The sequence below is a fragment of the Eschscholzia californica genome, unplaced genomic scaffold, assembly GCF_041429995.1.
Source record: "Eschscholzia californica isolate CP2 unplaced genomic scaffold, dmEscCali1.0.p SCAF_3, whole genome shotgun sequence".
In the NCBI taxonomy this organism is placed as follows: Eukaryota; Viridiplantae; Streptophyta; class Magnoliopsida; order Ranunculales; family Papaveraceae; genus Eschscholzia; species Eschscholzia californica.
The window spans coordinates 11,293,150-11,317,980 of NW_028238420.1; the positions used below are offsets into that span (position 1 = coordinate 11,293,150).

The 24,831-nt window shown below is 36.9% G+C and overlaps 3 protein-coding genes across 6 annotated transcripts; 2 read left to right on the forward strand and 1 right to left on the reverse strand.

Moving 5' to 3' along the window:
* Positions 1-836: 836 nt before the first annotated feature.
* Positions 837-3,496, forward strand: LOC147548384 (alpha-galactosidase 1-like). Its single transcript, XM_086666994.1, has 10 exons — positions 837-906; positions 1,043-1,101; positions 1,201-1,266; positions 1,617-1,700; positions 1,788-1,852; positions 1,959-2,041; positions 2,416-2,506; positions 2,654-2,703; positions 2,921-3,061; positions 3,155-3,496. The coding sequence occupies exons 3-10, from the start codon at positions 1,211-1,213 to the stop codon at positions 3,245-3,247; spliced, it is 663 nt and encodes a 220-aa protein (XP_086523120.1). The 5' UTR covers positions 837-906; positions 1,043-1,101; positions 1,201-1,210; the 3' UTR covers positions 3,248-3,496.
* A 6,087-nt stretch (positions 3,497-9,583) lies between these two features.
* Positions 9,584-16,264, reverse strand: LOC147548385 (D111/G-patch domain-containing protein). Of its 4 annotated transcripts, none has more exons than XM_086670604.1 (8): positions 16,047-16,264; positions 15,864-15,917; positions 15,263-15,385; positions 14,638-14,733; positions 14,461-14,514; positions 12,996-13,118; positions 12,589-12,764; positions 9,584-10,017 (listed from the first exon to the last, which is right to left on the reverse strand). In XM_086670604.1, exons 1-7 carry the CDS (start codon positions 16,107-16,109, stop codon positions 12,630-12,632), a joined length of 648 nt encoding a protein of 215 aa, XP_086526730.1. In that variant the 5' UTR covers positions 16,110-16,264; the 3' UTR covers positions 9,584-10,017; positions 12,589-12,629. The 4 variants fall into 4 exon arrangements, with proteins under 4 accessions (XP_086526730.1, XP_086526729.1, XP_086526728.1 ...); XM_086670603.1 differs by having other exon boundaries at positions 9,584-10,107; XM_086670602.1 differs by lacking the exon at positions 9,584-10,017 and adding an exon at positions 10,417-11,268.
* LOC147548386 (uncharacterized) lies at positions 9,616-11,595 on the forward strand. The gene is made up of 2 exons (XM_086670600.1): positions 9,616-10,115; positions 10,527-11,595. Exons 1-2 carry the CDS (start codon positions 9,767-9,769, stop codon positions 11,315-11,317), a joined length of 1,140 nt encoding a protein of 379 aa, XP_086526726.1. The 5' UTR covers positions 9,616-9,766; the 3' UTR covers positions 11,318-11,595.
* Positions 16,265-24,831: the final 8,567 nt, after the last annotated feature.

Sequence of the window (24,831 nt, forward strand, 5' to 3'; positions counted from 1 at the left end):
AGATGCATCCGGACGACCTAGGGTGTCCCGGGCACCACCCTAGACACCCATAAAGGCTGCGGCCAGGACGCGTCCTAGACCTCGGTCGAGCCCGAGATGCATCTTGATGCGTCTGGCTCGGCCATACCTAGTCTGGGGCGGCATTGGGTTGTGTATATACTTGACACAACCATTTTTGGGCCAGACCAACCTAATAGGCCTTGACTTCCGGGTCTTGGGACTTGACTAAAAGTTAGTCTTGGGCTATTCCGAAGATGTTTTAGGGTCTAAAGGTGAAAACGGGTCTCGACTCGAGTGGGTGTTTTTTGACGAAAGTCTCAACTTTTTCTCCCGGTCCGACCAAAATAAAACCAAAATCAAATCGGGTCATCCGAAGACCCGAAAAGGTTTTCCTTAAAAATGGATTTCAAAATCGTTAAAAGACAAACCTTTTTTTTCTGAAATTGACCCGGTCTTTCAAAACCCAAAAACGGATTTTTTCTTGAAATTGATTTTACAATCATAAAAGATAAAACCGGAACGCACCATTAGTCGAATTTTTCGAATTTAGACTTAAGGTCCGTAATGTGACATGGGATTTATGCAGATTATGTCCACAGCAAGGGTCTTAAGCTTGGTATTTATGCAGATTGTGGGTATACTGTTGTCTAATCATTATCTATGCAACTTCTCTGTTTTTTTAGAATTGCCAAGAAAATCTAAAATGAGGGGGAAAAAAAAATACTTGATCCCTGGAGAAGATTTAACTAAATATCTCTTGACTCTTGTCAAATTCTTTTTCACTCCTGCGCGCGTTGAATTTGACTTTGATTTGCCGATGTTGCTTGCAGCGTTAGGACATGTAGTGGAACGGTACCGGGTTCCCTTGGTGTTGAAGAGAAAGATGCTAATACTTTTGCTTCATGGGTATGGATACTAGTTTGATTGCTTCGTTAATATATATATATATATGTGTGTGTGTGTGTATGTATATACATATTTCATTTGATTAGATGTAGTCTCCTCCATAAATCTTATTGTTTCTCAAACACCTCTATTACAGGGCATTGATTACTTGAAATACGATAATTGTTACAACAAGGATATAAAACCAACAATAAGGTAGTTTTTTAAAATAAGTTATGCTTTCTCTTGTTTATTATCATTACCTAGATGGTTCGTCAATATGTTAACGTCTTGTGTTTTCTCTAATCTGCACAGATACCCCATTATGACTGAAGCTCTAAAGAAGACAGGGAGACCCATCTTTTTCTCTATCTGTGAATGGTACATTTAGATAATTTCTTTTAATGAAAAAAGATGACTGAAATAATCACAAACAACTATGTAAGCTTAAAATCCTAGTGTTCGGTATCTATAGTGATGATCCAAGGGTTAATTTTTACGAAGAAAATTAACATCGACACTTAAAAGTAGCTTAGTTAGTATCTTCGATTGAAATAAGTAGTTTTTTTTTCTAAAGTAACAATTATGTGGGTACGATCTATATCCACACACACGCACTGCACACACACACACACACACACGCAGGAGCGCACACACACAAACACACACCCACACACATACGTGTATGTATACATATGTAGTTCAATAATTTTAGTTTTTCTGTTAACTAGGGGAGATATGCACCCAGCTTTATGGGGAGCTAATGTTGGACATAGTTGGAGAACAACAGATGACATTTCAGATAAATGGGAAAGGTAAGTAACATTTAATTAGTTGTTTATGACTTCGATTCTCAATTCCGTGATTAATTGATTAATCAAATGATATATGTCGATGAATAGAATGCTTTACGTAGCAGACATGAACGAAGTATGGGCTGATTATGCCAAGCCTGGTGGTTGGAACGGTTAGTTTCTTCGTGTTACTTCTTGTTCCCTTCACTTCCTTAGTAATATTATGAAATTTCTTTTTCAGTTTTATTAGGTTTTTTATTTATCTATATTGGAGAACAGATCCGGATATGCTTGAAGTAGGAAACGGTGGGATGAAGTTCAACGAATATGTCGTACACTTCAGCATTTGGGCCATTTCTAAGGTACATATCAATTTATGTTTTCTTTTGTTGCAGTACTAAATAGTCGGATTGGCCGATCCACCAGAGTATCTTGAGGATCGAACAGGGAACGAGGTAGCCCAAGAAGATTCTTTGTTATGTTTGAAATTTGAATTGTTGGAATTTAGATTAAATGATAAGAGTAGATAAGTGGTTGAAACTGGTTGAAACTGTGCCTAGTTAATAAGTGGGAATCAAGGATTGACCCTTCACCGATCCTCACTCCAAACTACTTCGACAGTTTGCCAAGGCCCTGGGGTGTCGACAAGACTCTGCATGCATCTAACTGTTACGTAATTTCCGAGTAGGGACTTGGGGTGATATTTTATTACTTATACTTGTATCTATGGATGAAGGCACCTCTTATCCTTGGATGTGATATTCGAACTATTACAAATGAGACAATGACGATAATCAGCAATCAAGAGGTCATTGCTGTTAACCAAGGTATGTAAAAGCATTTTATTGCTTTTTCGATGTCGAAAGTATAGATATTACGAATGAAGATAATTATTTTACTTGAAGCACACATTTGTTCATATGCCTATATGGGTTTCTTAAAAGATGTATGTTTTGTGTGCACTATTAACATAGATCCTCTTGGGAAACAAGCGAAGAAGGTTAGGATGGAGGGAAGCCGAGAGGTAAATCACTCATAATCTTTAGCAAAAGCACACACATATACTTTACACCCTAACAAAAAAGCGTTCCTTTGGACGATGTCAAGTGGAAACCTCCCGACAGGATATCCACAATTCCCATTTTACGTTATAGGATCATATACCTCTGACCCCAATGATCATCTTTGTGGATCATCTTTTGAACTGCAAATGTATATATCTCATCTATAGTTTTCCGCAGATATGGGCTGGGCCACTGTCGGGCAATAGGACTGTGATTCTGTTGGTAAACAGAAGTCCATGGATTGCAAACATGACTGCTCATTGGGATGACATTGGAATTCCCTTTGGCACACTGGTTCAAGCAAGAGATCTTTGGAAGGTGAGTCAACTAACATATGTTTTCTTTCTTTTTCCCTATTTCTTGAATTTATTTTTCTCCATTCAATCTTGCATTCTTTTTATTATGCACCAGGGTGAAACACTAAAGATGCAGCCCAAGGATACACTGACAGTGACTGTGGGCATCCGTTCTTGCCGGATGTTCATATTGACTCCTGTTTCTTAAGACGTCTACCACAATCGTGTCGTACAGTGTAATATTGATGTGTACACAATTTGTGTGTATACACTTAAAGGCCAAGCCATCGTGTGATGAATTTGAATGGAGATTCTAGGTTTTAATTTGTTTTACGTTCGTTTTTGTCTTAGAAGAGTATAATTCTTAAGAAATGCGAGGCTTGTAGTTCACCTCTTTCGCTAAACGATTTATGTTTTTATATCAATAATGATTAATATTACAAAGGTTTTTCTTACTAATTATTAGGGAGGAGTCAATCCCAATCAAAGAAAAAGCTTGCACTGAAATACTTGTGTTCCTATCATTAGTTAATCTTGAAAGTTAGACTTTTGTTCCTAACAATTTATTGATTTGGTGCTTGTAATATTTATTTATTTTGTCATTTCAACACCTTAGCCACACCCTAGTTCTCATACACTCTTCTAAACTCAAAGCTAATAGTAAAGCTCTCTTTAGCAACAAGAAGGAAATCTATGAGAAGTTTTGAGCATGAATCCATCTAAATCCCCAGGAGCACATGGTTTCCTCACTGCCCTTCTTACTGTGTAATGACAGTGCCCTCATAGTTTTTTCTTTTTTATGAGAATGTGCCCTCATGGTTCATCATTTTTCTTTGAGTTAATTCCTATATGGCCCCCTACTTTGTGACCAGCTTCCTTTATGGCCCCCAAATTTCTGTAAATTCAAATATGGCCCCCTATTTTCATAGAAATGTCATAACTACCCTTCCCATTAATATATTTTCAAAATAAAATTAAAAACAAAAACCTAAATTCCACCTCACTTCCCTCTCCACCACTCATCTCTCTCCACGTCACCTCTCTCTCTCTCCAAGTCAGCACTCTCATGAAGGTCGCCGGCCGGAAAATTTTCCAGCCGGCGACCTTCAAACTTAAAAAAAAAAAAAAAAAAACATTTTTTTTTCACTCACCTCTCTCTCTCTCTCCAATCAGCACTCTCATGAAGGTCGCCGGCCGGAAAATTTTCCGGCCGGCGACCTTCATACTAAAAAAAAAATATTTTTTTTTTTTCACTCACCTCTCTCTCTCTCCAATCAGCACTCTCATGAAGGTCGCCTTCAACAGACCAGATTCCGGCGAAGGGAAACCCCCTTCGCCGGAATTTTTAGAGAGAGAGATAAGTGAAAAAATTTTTTTTTTTTTTTTTTTTTAAGTATGAAGGTCGCCGGCCGGAAAATCTTCATGAGAGTGCTGATTGGAGAGAGAGAGAGAGAGGTGAGTGAAAAAAAAAAAAAAAAATTTTCTTTTTAAGTTTGAAGGTCGCCGGCCGGAAAATTTTCCGGCCGGCGACCTTCATGAGAGTGCTGACTTGGAGAGAGAGAGAGAGGTGAGTTGGAGAGAGGTGACGTGGAGAGAGATGAGTTGTGGAGAGGGAAGTGAGGTGGAATTTAGGTTTTTGTTTTTAATTTTATTTTGAAAATATATTAATGGGAAGGGTAGTTATGACATTTCCATGAAAATAGGGGGCCATATTTGAATTTACAGAAATTTGGGGGCCATAAAGAAAGCTGGTCACAAAGTAGGGGGCCATATAGGAATTAACTCTTTTTCTTTAATCTCCATATGCAGCTGATAAGTGTAGAAATCATGTAAGAGAAGGTAATAGGTAATTGTATAGTCATAAATATAATTGATAACCTTTTTTTATCAATCATGGTCTTAGTGATTTTTCTTTAAGAGAAAGGTAATTGAGGATCAATCATCAACAAAAATGATAAAAGTACTTCCTTGATGACTTCGTGGGTTGACTCCCTCGCCTACGTGGTGAATAAGACAAGTGCCATTTTGGTTTTTCCCTTGAAGAAAAAGACCAAAATATTCCTTATTTTACTAAGATCGAGTCACCAAGAGAGTCACTAAGGAAGCACTGGTATTAGTGTTGAATCATCAATCATTAGCCTGGTCCAAAATTTTTTTTTTTTTGTATCCTTCATTGTGAAAACCAAGTTAATACGAACAACCAATAAGTTTTAGAGCATCTCCAATGCAAAACTCAAAAAAATCTCAGTTTGTCCTATTTGTCGAGTTCTAGTTGAGACTCTTACTCCTAGGTGGCGAAAATAGAGATACTCAATTCTTGTATGTTTCCGATGTAAAACTCTAAGAGCATCTCCAATGGGAGACTCAAACTCTAACACTTAGAATGCCACTTAGGATTTATAGAGATTTTGTAAAAAAAAACCTTCTCTAATGGGAGACTCTACTAACACTCTATGATGATGTGGAGCATTTATTAATAGAGACAATCTAAAATTAGAGTGTCTCCTTGAGACTCTCTGGGTGTCACTCTAAAATTCTAGCCGATAGAAACTCTTGTTTTTTAACTACTTTTTATCTATTGAATTGAAGAGTGACATGTGTATTTAAGTAAAAGTATTTTACAGATCTCCACTAGAGACAAAAAAAATTTAGAGTGTCTGTACATTAACAATTAGGAAAGAGAATTTGCATTGACACTTGGCAATTAGGACTTTTAGAGTGTTTGTTAGAGTGTCCCATTGGAGATGCTCTAAACTTGTTTTTCTACCTATGTGGCATGGTTATTTTTGTAATAAAAACAATTAGTTATTTTGAAAATATGCAAAGACTTGATTTCTATTGGTTGAAATTTAAATGCTGATGAGTTGGACAATTAGAGATATCTCAAAAGGACATTCTGGAAATAGAGTGTCCTCTTGCGATATCTCTATTCCACCCTCGACACATCATCTTTGAGATCCTAGTTAAGTTTTGCATTGGATATGATTTTTTTAAAATTCAAAAAATCTTATGTGGCCCTCCGAGTTTCTAAGAATTGAGTTTTGCATTGGATATGCTCTTAGGCCTATCAACTTGTGTAAAACTGCATACCACATAATATCTAAAATTTAGCTAATAGGTCTTGATGATGTTGAAAAATAATTTTTTCGACCTGTACCTTTGAGTTATTCTTTATTCAGGTCATCAGTGAAGAGATTGGGAGATAGGGGGGTCCTGCAAAGACTCCCTAACACCTAAGTCAGATTATTGTTGAAAGTTAATAATCAAAGGGTAAAGATCGAATCTATTTTTTAACACAAACATGTGTTGTTTCTATAGATTTGCATGGCGGTTGTGAATCACCAGCTTAAAGGAGGGCACGTGGCAGGATCATTGAAGGAATTATCCTGCAAAGACTCTCTAACGCTTAAGTCAGTTTATTGTTAAAAGTTAATAATCAAAGGGTAAGGAGCAAATCTATTTTTTAACACAAACATGTGTTGTCAGTGGCGGACCCAGGATATTTTGCTTGTGGGGGCACATATTGAAAACACTAAATGAACTTTAGGCCATAATTTAGTTGAGCTTTAGATATGTTTTTGTTTGATTTCGCAGTTACCGTTCTTATCACATCTTTGATGCATCAACGCCATTGTAATGACTATCGTACTTCGAAGTCAAATTCCAAAAAAAGAAAAACACTGAATGGAATTTTAAATAATATAAAATTAGACACCTTTAGCCTTCTCTCTTGAGATACCATTGAGTCTGTTAAAATTTGAAGACTCATTAACGGTGCTTATTCGTTTAAAGTGTCTCTCCATTATCTTAGAATATCTAATGAATGTACAAATATGATTAATTTTCGAATTTAGATATATACACGATAGTGAATTTTATGATAAACATGATAGATATAAACTAAAAACTATAAGAAATAGTATAATAGATTATATCACATACTTTCAGTTGTCATTCTTAGTTTGATGAATTAGTGAGAATGTCCAATCAGTAAAAAAAAATTGAATAACTAGAATAAAAAAAGTAACATAAATAGGGAAAATAGGTATTTGAATTTAAGAAATTATAATAATTAGTGAGAATGTTCTTTAAATCCTAATTTAATTTGGAATTTAAATTGCCAAACTGGACACCCTAATTTTAATTTTAATTTGGAAGTTGGGTTGTAATTTGTAATTGAAAGTGAAAATCTCTCGCACATATATGTTTGGCAATTAATAGGGTTAGAAAACTGCTGTTTAATCGAGTGGGCCGCCGTAATAGGCATCGGAAATGGATGAATGGTTTTTGGGCTGTGGTATGAATGCCTTTTGGGCTGTGGATATCCGTGGAGGAACTTAAATGGGGTATTTATTGAAGGAAACGTATGTACTCTAAAGGGATCCACTTTGGGCCGTGGGGGCACGTGTCCCCACGGGCCCCAACGTGGGTCCGCCCCTGTGTGTTGTTTCCATAGTTTTTCATGGTAGTTGTGAATCATTAGCTTAAAGGAGGCCACGTGCCAGGATCATTAATGAAATCATCCTGGCCAAGCAATATGATCGTATCACGAGATAAGGCAAGCGGATATTTGGCGCTATCTAACCTTTTTGCGTACCCGACATTTCTCTCAGGTAAACTAGAGCTCAATGTTTTGAGCATACTCCTGCAGACCTCCCGTTCCAGGGTTCAGGTTGTAAAGTTGACTCATATACTCCATTTTGCTAGCCTTTAGAGCATCTTCAATGCAACACTCAACAAAAACTCAATTAATCCAATGTGTCAAGTATGAGTTGAGTTTTTCTTTCCTAGGTTGCACTATTGAGATACTCAATTCAAAATTCATCTCCAATGCAACACTCAAAAAAACTCAACATTTGCTTTAGATTTACTTTTGGTTCTTATTTTAATATATAAAATGTTGATGTGGACCAATTGAGATACAACAACAATTGAGTTTTCTTTTGAGTATCTCAATATTTATTGTTGCCACATCATATTGAGACTCCAGTTGAGTGTTGCATTGGAGAGTGTTTTTTGTCAAAAACTCAAGTAGTCCTATGTGTCAAATTGAGTTTTGTGAGTTGAGTGTTGCATTGGAGATGCTCTTAGGTCATGATAGAGCTCAAGATGCCTAAGAGACTCGTGCAGACATTCCATGTCAGGGCTTAGGTGGTCGAACTTCTTCGAGTCCACCTTTTTGTTGGCTTAATCATGGTCTCCGTCACCGTATTCAGGGATCTGGCACATGCCGCTCGGATTAATCAAATGACTTCTTTGATTTATCAAAGCGGACCAGTATTTGGCTTGGCACGAGCCACCCCCCCCCCCCCCCCTTTGCAGAGTGTTGAGATGTTAAGGAGTAGATAACTCAACACTTCTCCCCTTGTCGTGGATAGTCATAGGAAAAATTCATATTATCAATCCATTTTTTAAAGAATTAAGTCATACCTTAGACAGAGCAAGACGCACCGCTCTGCGATCTGTCTTTGGTTCTTTTCCCAGGCAGAACATCTGCTTCGTTGACAGAGTAGTTGTCGTCAGTTCCCACACCCAAACCTTCTAGTTGAGTTTTTTTGCTTCCTTGCAACCTCGTTGCCTCTCTGGTCAATTGTGTCAACAAACTCGAGTGTCCAGCAGTCTTCAAGTGTATTTGTGTTTAGATGAACCAAATCTTACTTCAGACAATCAAAGATCTGTCGTGGGATTAATTTCGCACTCAATGCACATGCAACATCACATGTTCCCTATGCAGCAGTTACGGGCGGAAGTAGAAAGTTGACACTCCGCGATTTTCTTAGATCTCATGTTAAAATTGAGCCTAAATTCGACTTTGTTAGCCGGGTTTCAGAAGATCTTCGTCTAATGACATTCATGAAAACCATCAAGAATCACTAGACTGATCATATAACAATTCTACACGTAAGATAAAAAGGTCTATGGAGCTCAGATTTCTAATCTAATTGTTTTATTTATTTTTGTCACCAACCCATAATTTCTGTCAATAGATGTTTTCACGACGAAAACTTTTGGCCAATAAATGCTTTTAACCATGAAAATATTTGGTGTTGTTGTCCTTTTGAAAATTTCGTTCGAAACTGTATTTTTGTTTTTAAAAAATTTGATCAACGTTGTCGTTCTTTTCTTTTACAATTTTTTTTTAAAGGAAATAACACCAAAATCTTTATTGTTAAAAGCATTTATTGGTCGGTCCAACATAAATTGATAGATAACCCTTGTGAGGTATTTATTTTTCAAATACATAGTATCTCAGATAGATCTAAAATCAAACAACATATTTTTTTCAATCGACTACCACTAATTAATTATAACCAAGATATTCTTCACTTAATTATGGGGCCCTTATTATATGACAAAACTAAACTCTCTCTCACGTGCCCTTAGTAATTGGACGGTCGGTGGAAGATTCTTCCACAGAAGTGTCTATGTCTAATATCATGGAGATCTCCATCTTGCCCTGTCATCTTTTATTAACTAAATATTGTTAGTTGACTAACATAAATTTAATTTAATTAGATACCCAATTAAGGCCACTTTTAAACTAAACTAAGCTGATATTTGCAGCTAATTTCACTCATCTTCATCTTAAATTAAATAACTATAGATTCGATATATGTTATACTATAAATACATGAAGATATCGGTTCGTTTTCATATCATCTAGTTCACTCATATTAGTGATATTGTTAGTAATTAGTGTTGATTGGGAGTTGATTCATATTCAAAAATGAATATTAACACTCTCACTATCTCCTTTTTGGTTATCTGTTCTTCATTGTTGATTGTCCCTACCCATGCTGATGATAAACCCAACCCAACACCCTACCTCTATGCATCACCACCACCACCATACATGTATTCATCACCACCACCACCCGCAATGTCGCCACCAACACCACCACCACCTTCTGATGTAGCTGGAAAAGACTTCCCACCCCAAACCTTACAATGCAATGGTAAATGCACTAGCATGGTTACCTGCCCAAAAGAATGCCCATCTTTTAGGCCTACTGATCCTAAAGCCAAAAAATGCACCATTAACTGCAACACCCCCATATGTGAATCTCACTGCACAAGTAAGTTATTTATCTTCCTTAGTCATTCATCTTATCTACTTCTATTGCATATAATGTTTACAAATGGTCTATACATGATACTTTCTATATTGGAAGTATTTTATGGAGGCTACCACGAGTTGCAGCCGAGTCAACTCGTGGTCAGCCTGACATTTGAGAGACCTGTATGTACAAACATATTGGCCATTTGTACAAACCAAAATCTATTGCTTATATGGTATTAAAAAGATTTTGTTTTACTTTTTGACCTTTTTATTTTCCTATAGCGATTTAGATGTTATTTGTTTCTTCTACAAAATCGTTTGAAATTCACCTTAAATGCAATTTAAACACAGGATTCACTTTGAAATCCATTTGATATGGTTTGTACAATATACTGGTGTATTAAATTAAATATGATAATTCCTGCAGGCCGTAAGGCTAACTGTGAAGGGCCAGGATCGGCCTGTGGTGACCCAAGGTTTGTCGGAGGTGATGGCATCGTCTTCTACTTTCACGGAAAAGCTAACCAACACTTCAGCTTGGTGTCCGACTCTAACCTTCAGATCAACGCTCACTTCATCGGTCGACGACCAGAGGGGCGAAATCGCGACAATACATGGATCCAAGCCCTAGGTCTCATGTTTGCAGGTTCTCACACCTTCACCTTAGCAGCTAAGAAGGTAGCAAACTGGGAAGACAAAGTAGATCAACTCCTCTTAACCTATGATAACAAACCACTATCCCTAAATGAAAGTCATCTCTCTTCATGGTCTGCACCAAATAGCCCTCTCCTAGTCGAAAGAACTGCAGACACCAACAGTATTACAATAACATTGCCCAACATTGTTGAGATCTCTGCAAGTGTTGTCCCTATTACTAAAGAAGATGATAGAATCCATAACTATCAGATTCCTTATGGGGAAGATTGTTTTGCTCATTTAGAAGTACAGTTTAGGTTTTTAGATCTTACTGAAAGAGTTGAAGGTGTGTTGGGACAAACATATAGACCTGAGTTTGAAAGTCCAGTAAAGAGAGGAGTTGCAATGCCAATAATGGGTGGTGAAGATAAATACATGACTTCATCTCTGCTATCTACTGACTGCAACTACTGTATTTTCTCATCTTCAATGGCAGCAAAACCTTTGGTTTTGAACCCCAGTAACACATTGGACTGCACTAGCAAGATGAGCAATGGCCGTGGAGTCGTCTGCCGCCGTTAGAACACATTTATAGTAAAACAATATATAGAGATGATATCTCATAATTATAGAGATTAATAATAAGGTCCTATCGTTATAATTATGTAGGAGGTGAGTGAGAAAGTGATGGAATAAAAATGGTGGATGAGAGTTTTAATCAGTTTCCCATACATGTATGGATGAGTTGGTCGAGCTAGGTTGGAATATCAACTTTTCTGTTTCGTTTTTGTTTTTCTTTTTCGGTTATCAACTCATGTAATGGTTCAAAATAATTGAAATTAGCAAGTGGATTTTCGTGATACAATTCTTTTAATATTTTTAAGGCAGATAAATAATATCTCAGAGCTAACTAGATGACTCAGGTTGTCTCAGACTCAAGTATATTCTTCCAAGGAAGAATTACATCATATGATACAACAAAATATTAGTATTAGTTCTTTTATTATTAGAATTTTGTATACTAAAAGAGAGAAAAGAACAAGGGAATTGAAAATTTTATTTTATCTTTCCGAAGGAAGAATTCATCACATTCATTTTATCATATGGTATGAATTCATCTGATAGGGAATAGAATAAACCCTAACTTTCATAAAATATAGCTATATAATAGGGCATTGATACATCAAGATGAACCATCGAGGTCATGAAGAGCAACAAAAATGAACAATAAACCATAAAGGTTGTAGAAACAAATCTCAAAAGCTATAAAAATGAACCCTCAAGGTCATGAAGAAGTACCTTTCCTCTATTTACATCTACAAATTACATAGGAAATTGTAGCGTAGACTACGCTCTTGAGATTCGAACTCTACGTATCTTGATAGATGCACAATCGACTAGGCTACAAACCCATATAATGGATGTTTCCCATGGATGTCATTAAAGTAGTATCCAGTTTCCAAGTATGTTTTTGGATCCTAGTCTCTCCTTTTTTCCGGTTTTGCTCATATTTCGGTTTTTACCAAAATATATTTCCTTTGGTTCGTGGTTTCTTGTTTCTAGCATACACATATAATTGTCTTGCGTTAGTTACCTAAAACTTAAGGATCTGGTCTTACTCAGAGTGATTTAAATTCAAATAATAGGAATACAACAATCTTGTATATGAAATCTGTACAAGTGAGTTGAAAAGTTTAATAGCACAAGTCCGACATTTCCAGAACTTGAGATCTATACGGGCCTTTAGATCCATATGTCACCTAATTTGAAACGTTGGATTTGCATGGTTTCAGATTAAGAGTAAAATAAAAGAAAATTTCCAACCGCCAGCGTGTTGCCACAGAAATGTGTACCTGTACCGACCTTGGCTGATAATTGCCAACTAGCTGCCTCCTCAAACATTATCTGGCCAAAACTCCCTGTAGAAAGCCCTATCAAACTCCTTTTCCTGCATTTGCTTTTCTTTCTCCAGCATCTTCTTTAACTTCTTGGAGATTTTTCTATCTTTCTTTTCAGTTTGCAAATGATCCTGATTAAGGTTAAATAATTAGTTCATGTACAACAGTGCAAGACTGATCGACTAAAACTTCCTACAGATATTTAAAAAATAATAATACATATGTGCAACAAAAATATAGATGTTAAAGTTAGCCTCAAATCATGATAGAGAGGGTAACAAAATTTTCGAGGATTATGTTTATATTGTAAAAATTCACAATTCAACTAAAATCTTTTGTAGCGACAAGCAAGAGAAACTCACAGTGCCACTTCTCCGTCGAGAAACACTTTCTTTAGGAAGCTGCGGTATCTTCTTGTGTAATTTTTCCGCACCAAGACCAGATTTGTTGTTCTTTACATGAGCCTGTAATGGTTCTAACCTTCCCTGTTTTCACGAGACATTACTTGCTTGAGACTAAATAAGATGGCATAAGAAACAAAGTACAATTTGAATAACATGAGATGCTTTACAAGTGTAGTTTAACTTTGGCAGGAATATTAATTCTCTGAAATTAGTTTTTCTTCTTTCAGAAAATTGCAAATAAGGCCATGTTTGGCATACGGGAATTGAATTCCATACTGGTAATCACGTTCCATAACAGTGTTTAGTATGCAAGTTTGCATCAGGATCGCATTCCTAGCAGAACAATATTCTCCCTGAGAGGAGGAATACCAAACCCTAGGGGTGGGATGGTTCGTGATTCCCTTTCGCTTCGAATCTTAAGTCGAATTATCCAGGGTCGTGATAAATTTTTACAAATCATAATCCTAACCAAACCAAACAGTACAATAATGTTTTGTGATTACCAAGAATCACACTACGATTTTTGATATTCCTCGCAATGTCATCCTTTACTGCGTCCCAAACATGACCTAAAGATATAAGGTGGAGAAGGATTGCCAATTTATGTGCTAGTCCCACCAACTAAGGTAGTAAAAAGGTAGAGAAGTACTTTAAAGAGTGAAAAAGAGGATGAAATTCCCTTTTCCGTATGATTTCTATAATTTTTCCATTTTCTTTGTTTCTAAAATAGATTAAGGTCCAGGGAAGACACCCTTTGCCCCATATACAACTTAAACAAAGAATCAAGGACTTCTGACTTATAACATCGAAAACAACTAAAATTTTAGCCTAAATATAGTGACGTATTAAAAGAAATAAATGTAAAACAGTACGATAATGAAGGGACATATTACTTGTTAAAATGAGTATTCAGATAAGTGTAAGATGTTACCAGATACTCTACCCCCTCACATCCCACGTACCCAATCCCCCTTCCCTTTTGGGTGGGTTCGCGTTCCAATACCCCAAACTTGGCGCACATGGGTTCTCTATCTTAATTAACACAAATTCTTTGTAACAATCAATAAGCTTAGCTAGTTGAGTAGTTAACTACAAGATTTTCTTATTTAGCTATTTAAGAATTGAAGTTTTATGGAGATAGAATGTCTGAAAGTTGGTGTATCTGTTACATATTTTGATTTGGAAGATAAACGTACTTCAATAATAGCGTACGGAAGAGGTATATCCTAGTGTACCCGATACTCACATGGTAGCTTACCACATGCCGGTACCACATACTAAAGCTATTCGCGTACCACGTAACATCGTTTCTGGACTACTCTTCATGAATATTCATTGATCAATGACACAATATGATTTACAAGCTATCCCAGTGCAACTAACAACTTAAAAGACATCAGAAGAGAGAACTACTCGTAATTACCTGCTCTGAAACACCGAGACCAGACCCTTCTCTCCATCCAGCTTTCTTCAAAAGCTATGGATAAAAACATTTGACTAATGAGAAGTAATATTTTAAATCTTTAATAATGGAATAGTAGTTACTCGAAAGAATGATGATAAATTGGAGGGAAAATCCTAGAAGGGAGGAAGTCGAGACCTGAAAACCTATATTAGACGAACTGATGGCAGTTGAACTACATGAACCAAATTGATCTCCTGTTCTTAATTGACGCTCCTCAAAATTGGTCTCAGCCTGCAAGCAAGTACATGTCCATATGGATAAGGAGATGAAAACGAAACAAAGACACCCTGGAGAAGTAATTACAAACCACAGTGTATGCTATAGTTTCTAAGATTGCATATACTTATGAGCGACGGCACCAAGCACGAACATATATAGAACTGTTTGCTGCCCAGACAATTAAAAAAATTATCTTCATTCGTAGGAAAAACACATTTCTTTTCAATCTACTGATTCCACCACAAGTTAAGATCTGTTTATTTGTCCTTTATTCTACTGTAAATGGTTTCTTAGATTTCATTACTTGACCCCATGCTTGAATCATAGATAAACGTAAAGTCCATAACCTAATACATTATAAATCAATCTCAAGTCATTTAGCTTTAAAGAAAACAATTTACTCTTTATTTCAATTTTTTTAATTTTCTTGATGATGAATCAATATGTGTAGAATCTCCCGACAGAGACTATAGCTACTTGTCTAATGAACATCGAAGAAAAATCGAATTTTTGTGAAGGCCATTGTATGTATGAAACTTACAGTGTCAGTGTTCCATTTAGTGGTGGGGTCTTCAGGTAGCTGCTGCACTTTCTTCTTTCCTTTCTCCACACCAAGGCCGAATTTGTCATTCTTTACAAGCACTTGTAATGGTTCTAACCGTCCCTGTTAGTAATGCAGCTAATTAACTGTCTCTCCTACACCAATTTCAAGACAATCTAAAACATATATAGTAGGTTAGAATGTAAAAAAAACCTAAAATACCACAAGTAGGATAAACGATAACGAACCTTTTCCCCCTCAATCTTTTAATGTACAAGAAAATAGAATTACTAGACAACAACATAGAGGGGAAATTATGATTTAAGAGAAGAAAACAAGTCTAATTAGGATTATTTTTCTTTAAGCTAAAAATAGCCCTTTTTGGCAAGACAAACAAATTTTCAAGGGAAGGCTTTCGAGATAAAAATCTGTTTACTTTATAGAAGATTGCTTTCTTAGTGTCTAGCTAGAAAGAAAATCTCTTCCCAACCAATTAGGATTTTGTAAGTGTCAAGCTAAACCAACTAATTAGTGATTTGATTTTCATTCAATTTCAATTCAATTCAATTCCCAGATAGGAATGATTTGATGAGAGTTATACCTGCTCTGAGATACCAAGACCTGTTCCTTCTTTCCACCCAGACTTCTGTAGAAGCTGTAAATTGACAAAAAAAATATTAGAAAAGCAGAAGAACAAGTGATGATGAAAATAAGGGCAGAAGAAACTACTTTAGTAACAAAGAAAACCCTAAAAATAATTGGGGATGGAGAGAGAAATAGAGACCTTAAACCCTATGTTGGAGGAGTTGATGGCTTCCGAACTAAAAGAACCTATTTCGTCTCCCATTACTTTTTTTTCTTCCCTTCCTTTCTTTCTCTGCGCAACCCGCCCTATGCTCGAATCTAGACGGCAACCCGGAAACAAATGGCACCCAAGGAAAGCCTCTCGGGGTGCCACTGCTGGTCATTTTGGATCTACCTCAAGCCAAACCAATCAATAGTGGTTTCGTTAGGTCAAAGCCTAACTAGTCAAAGACCAAACTGACTCAACTAACTCAAAAGTGGTTGTTGTAGGCAGTGGCGGAACCAGAAGTTTTGTTAGAGGGGGGCCGAACTTTTCTAGTCATATATTAAATCGAAAATTTTATATAATAAATCTATGCAAAATTAACACTTAAGAATATCAAAGTCATAAAAGTTATAAAACACAAATAAAAGAAATAACAATGAGACCTTTTTCTATTTAATGTATCAAAATGTATACAAAATATCATACGGATGTTACATATGATACGAAAAAGTAAGAAATAAGTAGTCTAATAGAATAAGGATTGATCTTTTTTTATGCCACTTTTGGATCGTCATTAGTAATTTCACGGCTCGCTAGCCATTTGAACCATTATACCTATTTAAAATAATTCTTTTATATTAGTTAAATGTAAAGAGATGGAGAGAGATAGATATAGAGAGTCTTCTCTCCCCTCCCTTTCTCTGATAATAACTCTCTTCTAGAGAGAGAAACCGTATAGTTCTTCGTTTTGCTGCGACGAAGGGTTGTCCCTTCGTCGAAATCTCCGTATAGTTCTTCGTTTCTTGCCCTAATTTTAACTATTATAATCATCCCAGTAGAATTTTAGGAGTATAGACGCAAATATTAGTATGGGAAGAAGATCAGATCCACCAATATCGACAATTCATCATCCGACTAACCATTATCAATTGTCATTGAGGGAGGAGGAAGTGGATAAAAGTGGTGGATTCTTAAGGAGATTTCGTCCATTGATGAAGATTGATGTTTCTTCCATTGATGAAGATCGACGATTTGGTCTGTATAGTATGGCACCACGAGTCGTCCATGATCCAACCGATTGCAAGTGAAAGGAAGAAGAGTTTTCGATTTTTATGAGCCCAATTGATTTATCTTTACGATTAGAATAGATAAATAAACGTTAAAAAAATAAACTGAAATAAGCTGATTGAAACTTGATGTAAATAGAAGTGAACAATCGAAAATACAAATTGAATAAGTTAAATAAACAATGGCGCACTAGAGTTCTAAATTCACTAATTTAGGACAACCATAGAGTGCATGCTTAAGTTATCGGGTAGAAAGAATTGTGTTTATGTAGTGCCGGTTTGGAATTAGGGTTGTTTAGATTAGGTGACTAGGCATTTTGACTGGATAGGAAATAAGTTGGGTTAGGTTTCAAACTTGCATTGCGTTTGGGTTACAATTAAGAGGGGGGCCACATACTTTAAAAGGAAAGTTGTGGGTCCCTGCATGGACATAAATGACGAGAACAATGTAAGGGTCAGGGGCCAAGGCGACTCCTGGGCCTTACATAGTTACGTCCCTGGTTGTAGGTGTCGTTTGACAACCAAAAGTAGAAGCACTTTTGCTTGTAGTAGATGTTCTTTTTCTTTAAAAAAGTAAAATAAAATTAAAAGTATATTTGACAAAAATGTTACTTATAAGTAAAAAAAAAAAAAGTCAAAAAGTTAGTTTGGTAACTCAATTTACTTTTGATAATCTTATTTTTCTTTCTCATAGAGATACTTGGGTTGTGTTTGATACCAATTTGGAGAAAGAAAAATAAATAGGATAAATTTTACTCGAAGAAATTTTTTCTCGAAGAATAACTTTCTCTATAATTTTTTTCATATTTTCGAATGTTTGGTTCTGCAAGAGAAACAATCCAAATGATTTGTATTATCTACACCAAAATCTAGGATTATGAAATATAAAGTAGATTATATATCTTTAAAGTCTTCTCTCCATCCCCATAAACATAACCAAAACGTTAACTATGGGATGTACTCGGGAGTCAGGACCTCCTTTGTATTGGCTAATTGGTCCAAATCTAATGGCACATGGGAGCCTTGATCTCTGTATGTAAATTTTCTCATACCCTTCAAATTCAAGCTTTCCTAAACAATTAATGCACAAACTAGATGCCACCTATAGATCTCGGCCATTTTCTCTCTCTAAGATTGACTCTATCAACACTTTTGTGCTTATTGAGGGAAAATTCATCATTTCTATCACAATTTAACCAGCTCCCTAAACTTTAATGGGGAAGAAAGGAAATGGATTATGGTGTTAAGAGTTTGATTTGGTACTTCTGAAACTGCAAAAGCAGCATTTGAAGCTTATGAAAGAGCTTCAGGAAAGTTTTAGTTAGAGAGAGAAAGCATCAATTGTAGTGAGAAGAACAAGAACATTAGGTTTAACCCATGAATCAGTTCTCAGTCGACTTTTGTCGTTGTTTATTGATATTCATCTCTTCTAATCTCGGATGATGATGGAGAGCAATCTAACCTAGTTGATGATGTGTGTTCTCTGTTACTTTCTCAGCTAAAAGAAATGGGCGCCAAAAAATGATACTCCATGGAAAGAGAGGGAGAAAGAAGGATTATATGGTCGGGGTGAGTACTTCTCTACCTGCTTCTTTTCAATTGGTGGAGAAAAAAATTCTCTTGTAAAAGGTGGGTAACAAATTCCCCCTTTTAGAAGAAAAATTTGGATAGAAAAGTCACGTGAGGGGGGTTTGCTCTTTCTCCTAATTGTCTATCAAACATATAGAAATTTTAGGTTTTAGGGAAACTTTTTCTCTTTTCCCTGAGAAAGATGACTATCAAACAGAACCTTGATCTTAATTTAAAATTATTTATGATTTCCATGATTACTCTTGTACGCGAAGTAGTGGTGGTGCCATGAAGGTATGGTTATGGGGTGTGGTGATGGTTGAGGTTTGATGGTGGTGGTGGTGGTGGTGGTAGAGAGATATGATGTTGGCAGCGATGGTGGTGGAGGTATGATGATGGCAATGGTGGTGGAAGTACGGTGGTGGTGATGATAGAAATACGGTGGTGGTGGGGGATAAGGTATGTGAGTGATAGTGACGGAGTTATAATAGTGGTGGTGATAAAGGTGGTGGATAAGATATGTAGGTGGTAATGATGGAGGTATGGTGGTAATGATGGAGGTACGGTGGTGGTGGTGAATGTACCGTGGTGGTGGTGAAGGTATGGTGGCGGTGGCGGTGAAGGTACGTACGGTGGTGTTGGTGGTGGTGGTGGTGGTGGTGGTGGTGAAGGTACCGTGGTGGTGGTGAAGGTACGATGATGGTAGTGGTGGTGGGCTACGAGGTGGTTGTTGTCGAAGTGTGGTGGTGTATGGTGGTGGTGGTGGTGGTGGTGGTGGTGGTGGTACGAAGGTGGTGGTTAAGGTGTGTGATGGGTCATGAAAATGTCCCATTGAAGTCGTTTAATTTAGCCAAGTTAGTCGGTTTCGAGTCTTTATTATAATAAAATGGTTGGTTTTCTTGATTAGGTGTCTTTTGCAGAGTTAGGTGTGAAAAACGGTTAAAAACGAGGAAAAGATGAATGAAGGGTATTTTAGTCATTTGGAGTCAAGGACATTCTGGTAATTTCACCAAGGTCAGTGCGTGGTTGAAAAGTAGAGGTCGAGACGAGTTCGTAGGAGAAAACGGAAGTCAAATCGGAGTCCGGATGACTGAAATATGCAAAGTCAAAGATGGGTCAAATTCTGTTGACGAGGTAGGATACAATCGGTGCAAATTCGGGCATGCGGGATTCTGCCTGACACGTGTCGAAGGACGGAGGCCGGTGCTTCCGAATCCCGTGTTTTTGTTAAGCAGCGAAATGGACCCTATAGGCCTGATCAGGTGCAGCGCGTTGCAACATTTTCCGTAGTCCCATATCCACGTTTTAATCTCATCCGTTCCCTGCCGCGTTATGAAGATCCGACGGTTGCTGAGCGTCCTTCTCAATCTAATGCTTCTGTGTAGCCCGTAGAAACTTAACCTCCATGCTCCCGGACGCGTGTGTTGTTCCCAACCCTCCAGATCCGTGAAACCTTCCATCCGACGGCTTTTGTACGTCCCGCAAGTTAACTCTATGAGACCGGCTGCACTGTATCATCCGAATTAAGACCCAACCCGAAGACGCGTGGCTCCTTCTTTTCACTTTTAAGCCCTCCAGAAATTACTTTTATGCCCCTCCTTTTTGTCCTTTTCAATTTTCAACCAATAAGAATCCAATTCTTGTGTAGAAAGCAACCCTAACTTCCTATTTTGACCCTCTTTCTCCCATTTTCTCCCAATTAACTCCTAAAACCCTAGTCATCAACCCATCTATAAATAAATCTCTACCTCCCTCATTTCTCTTTAGACTTGCAAACCCTCTCAATCCCTCTTCTCTATTCCCATACCTTCTCTTTCTCTACTTTTCTTTCTCTAACCCTAAAATCCCCTCTTACCTATTTCTTTCTCCAACCTATTTTCTCTTCTCTACTACCAAATCCATCTTTCTCTACTACTACGACTTCTTCTCTACCACTATTCTTTCTTCCATTAATAGTTTTCTCCTTCTTCCTTCCATATTCTTCTACATCTTTATCCCCTTTCATCTCTTCTTTCCAACTTCTTTCTACATCTAATTTCTTCCTTCTCTTTCTTTTTCTTATTTGGGTGGCAATAAAATAGCTATTACTTGGATTTCTTGGAGTAAAATTCTTGAGCACAAATGGAGCAAATCTTGGACAAATTGGAGATACATGGGGATATGAAATTTGAACATTCTTGGTGATTTCTTTCCATTAATTTCTTAGTATTTTCATTTATTTTACAATGTCAATGAATGTTACTCTAGATTCCATGTATAGTTAACTTAGCAATCTAAGGTTGTGAATGAAACCCATTTTGGATCTTTATAATACTTGTTCTTGATTAACTAAATTCTTTGATGTGCTTTAATATCTATTGATTGTTTATCTATATGGATTGGATTTTCTTTCCATTACTCATGCCTCATAATTAGATATTTCATACTTTCGTTAAGTTGTTAGATGGAGTATGCTTTTTAGATGATGAATAATAGTTTATCAATCTGAATCTCTATAAGGTAGACAATTAGAATTAGTAATTATAAAATTGTTTTATCTAGAACATCATCCAGAATCCAAATAGTTCATTATATTGGACCCTGAGTAAATACAAAAGAGATTTAAGTAATTAAGTGCTTGTTTTATAAAGTGAAATCGTGCGGTGGATTTCATGATCTTAGATATCTTCTCACCTCTCTTAGATAGTTTAGTTTTATTTATTTTCTTATTTCTTGCAAATCAATTATCAAATTTATAAAGTGGGGTGTGTGTGCTAGTCTAAGTTAGCTATTGACATTTTGATTATTGGGCTAAACTCGCCGTCAATATCCGAAGTTACCTACCTATTCCTTGGGACGATTTCCCGATTTACAAATTATACTATAACTTGACCCCGTATACTTGCGGGAATAGACCTATTTTGGGCCTATCAAGTTTTTGGTGCCGCTGCCAGGGATAGGTTTAGTATTTTGGATATGGTTTGTTTGTTTGTTCATTAGTTTAGTGTTAATTTCTTACTTAGACATTTTTGCTTTATGTGTTTTTCTATTTTCTTAAGTTTATTTTCTTTTAGGTACCATTTCAAGGAAATAGCCGGAAGAGACATAGGAGCGAAGGGAAGGAAGGAATCGAGAAGTCAAGCGAAAAGTCGATAGTATCGCATTCTATCTCTTCGTTCTTACTTTTGTGCGATTGTTTAGTTCTATAATTGTTAGTTCCCATTTTGTGATTATGTGTTACCATCTTTGAATACTGTGAGATCATGGCCCGTTCTTATAACGGTTGGCCATTCGATGTTGATGATGATGAGCTTGTTTCGAGGATTCCCCGCACTAACCGACCTGATATGACCTTAGGTGAATACCAACGGATGTGTAGGGATGCTCCGATTGGTGAGGGGAATAGACCATTTGAGCCTGACCGATCTCGTATGACCCTAGGAGAATACCGATGGATGTGTAGAGACGATCAGATTAGTGATAGATATGGTCCGACATCAAACATGTATGAGAGACCTTATAGTCAACACTATTCTGAGACCAATGATTTTAGAGGCAGGTATGATCCTAGTATGTACGGTGGGAGTTATCAACAAGAGTCCTCATCTCGTTACACTTGTGAGCCTTATCATGAAGAGACTCTTGAAGATAGTTCTCAATTAGAGTTTGTGAGTCGTCTGACTGAAATGATGTTACAACTTAAAGAGACACAAGATCGATTTCAACAGACGCAGACTCAAATGCAGCGAGAGTTACAACAAACGCAGACTCAACTGCAACAAGAGTTACATCAGAGGTTTGAGTCTCTAAATCATCAATTAGAGTCTCTAAATCATCCATTAGAGATGATGATGTCACAGTTATTAGCCGACGAGGAAGGGGTTTCACCACCCCAAAATCAAGAGGGTACTAGGTCCGATGGCGAGGGTAATACGTCTAACCCTAGTACTAAGTTAAATGTCGACGAATCAACTGAGAGGACCCAATAACTTGAACAAACTGATAACCTTGTTGTCTCGTTTCCTCACCATGTGTCATCTCATCATAGGACTACATTAGACTTCGAGATTCAGGATGATGACTCTACGAACAATTTTAAGAATGACACTATTTTGAACTTTCCAATTTTCGACACTTATAAGGAGTCAGTCTTATATGCCAAACATGATGTTATAACTGATTATGAGGCTCCAGATGCCTTTGAGGATATTGATGACGTAGTAGTTAGTGACATGTTGGATAGTTTGTCAGACTATTTACCTAAGGAAACCATGGACCTTGATTTGGTCCCCAAGCCTATTGCCTTACCTTTAGAGTCTAGTTCGACTTTCCACATGGTCTCAAACTCGGTTGTTGATCCCTTTTGGGACATTTCAGTCGTCTTTCCTAGAATGTCTATGGACTTAGTGAATGTTCTATCAACTAAGCTTCCAGATGACTTTTTGCCTTCGACTGACATCTTAGCCCTTCACTTATATGTCGATCCTTTTGACGAATTCTTAGTCGTCGCCCCTAGCATTTATGCTTACTTAGTGGACCGTGCATCCACTAAGTTTGGGGATGGCTTATTCTCTTCAATCGTCTTACTTGCACTTTATGGTTTGTACATAGTTGTGAGACAATTACCATTTGTATATAGCTTTCTTTGGGTTGACCCCCAAATCTTTCGTCTTTTGCTTTATGATCGTTAGGCCGATTAATGGGTCTTAATGTTTGTGGGTATCATCTCTGGAAACCCTCCACGAGACATAACTCGTGTTCTTGTGTGAAATCAAGAGAATCAAAGGCTAATTGCATAGCTCAATGCAATCGTGTATACCCACGTTAGTGGTAGATTTGTGTGTGGTCATGTCTTTTATGTGATTCATTCTCATGATATTTGTTGATCTTTTAGGAACAATTCTTATATGTTTTACTTCTAAGGCGTGGTTTGTTTCAAGTTTGGGGATGGCGCGAGCTTGGCATCAACTTGGAACCTCTTTATACATGAGCCTTGGTAGTATCATCTTTTATCTCCTTCGGTTATGGTAATATCTCTCCACTCTTCTCTTTAGATTGACGTGCCTCTTTATCTTTTGGTGAGTGTATGCTTAGAACATTGAGGGCAATGTTAGTTTTAAGTTTGGGGATGCGGGATATGACCATAACCAATGCATGACCATGGGTTCAAAGACAAAAGGGTTCAAATTAGCCAAAAATTGAAAATTTTGAACATTTTGAGTAGATTTGAATGTGATTCTAGTGATAGTTTTAAGAATTTTGATGCATATGTGTCGAGTTGATGAGTTTTGTGATTGCTAATGGCCTTTACATGAAAGTCGAGTCTTTTAGTGTTTGTGTTGTGCCATGTGAGTGACATCTTAGTGAAGATGAAACATTTCTAAGAGACCTAAAGTAGTCATTAGTGGAGACTTAACCCATGTGAGAGCTCAAAGCCTAAATTGCCATTCGAGTGTACTCTTCTGCGCTAACTCCGAGTAGAATGAAGAGCTACTCAACCTCGTAACTTATAAAAGAGCTCATTTGATCTCGTGTGCTCAATTTCCTTAGCCACTAGGAGTGACATTAGGATAGCGAATTAACCTTGCCCTTGTAGTCCATGAAATCCAATGAGAATGCCAACTAGAGGAAAGCGGATACTCCATCACCATCCATCATCTTATATCCCGGGAATGAAGACATGAGATAAAAGAATGAAGAATGTCAAAAGCAAGTATGAAATGAAAAGTTGATTGCAAGAATAGAGTTGTGTGTGTTGTATTTTGTTTTGGTTAATCGTATTTGTGTTATGAAAAGAAAAGAAAAAAAAAAGGAATGAAAAAAAAAAGTGATACAAAAAAAAAGAAAAAAAAAAGTGAAAAAAATGATTTTTGTGTATGTTTGAGCATGTGTTAGCTCTTTTGTGTGAGTGATGTGATTGTATTTATGTGTTGGTGTTTTTGTTCATGAATAAGTATTCGAAGCAAGAAACAAAAGTTGAGATGCTTAAGAGGTTCTACCATAATGAAGAGGTCAAATTCTCGGGAATCCACCATCGTCATCCATCTCTAGTATCCGCTAAACTTTAGAAGACATTTTTAGAGGGTAGAATGGATGAGAAGGGCGAGTAAGCTTCCCCACTCTATTTAGTGGCTAATTCCTTTTCGAAGATCATTTGTTCCAAA

What these genes read in the sequence shown, in the direction of transcription:
- LOC147548384 (XM_086666994.1), top strand. Translation starts at nt 1,211, where the DNA reads ATGACTGAAGCTCTAAAGAAGACAGGGAGACCCATCTTTTTCTCTATC. An exon ending in GGATGGAGGGAAGCCGAGAG is followed by an intron (nt 2,704 to 2,920) that starts GTAAATCACTCA and finishes AGTTTTCCGCAG; the next exon opens with ATATGGGCTGGGCCACTGTC. An exon ending in AAGCAAGAGATCTTTGGAAG is followed by an intron (nt 3,062 to 3,154) that starts GTGAGTCAACTA and finishes ATTATGCACCAG; the next exon opens with GGTGAAACACTAAAGATGCA.
- LOC147548386 (XM_086670600.1), top strand. Translation starts at nt 9,767, where the DNA reads ATGAATATTAACACTCTCACTATCTCCTTTTTGGTTATCTGTTCTTCA. An exon ending in ATGTGAATCTCACTGCACAA is followed by an intron (nt 10,116 to 10,526) that starts GTAAGTTATTTA and finishes TAATTCCTGCAG; the next exon opens with GCCGTAAGGCTAACTGTGAA.
- LOC147548385 (XM_086670604.1), bottom strand. Translation starts at nt 16,109, where the DNA reads ATGGGAGACGAAATAGGTTCTTTTAGTTCGGAAGCCATCAACTCCTCC. An exon ending in CTAAATGGAACACTGACACT is followed by an intron (nt 14,734 to 15,262) that starts GTAAGTTTCATA and finishes ACTTGCTTGCAG; the next exon opens with GCTGAGACCAATTTTGAGGA. An exon ending in CTCGACGGAGAAGTGGCACT is followed by an intron (nt 12,765 to 12,995) that starts GTGAGTTTCTCT and finishes AACCTTAATCAG; the next exon opens with GATCATTTGCAAACTGAAAA.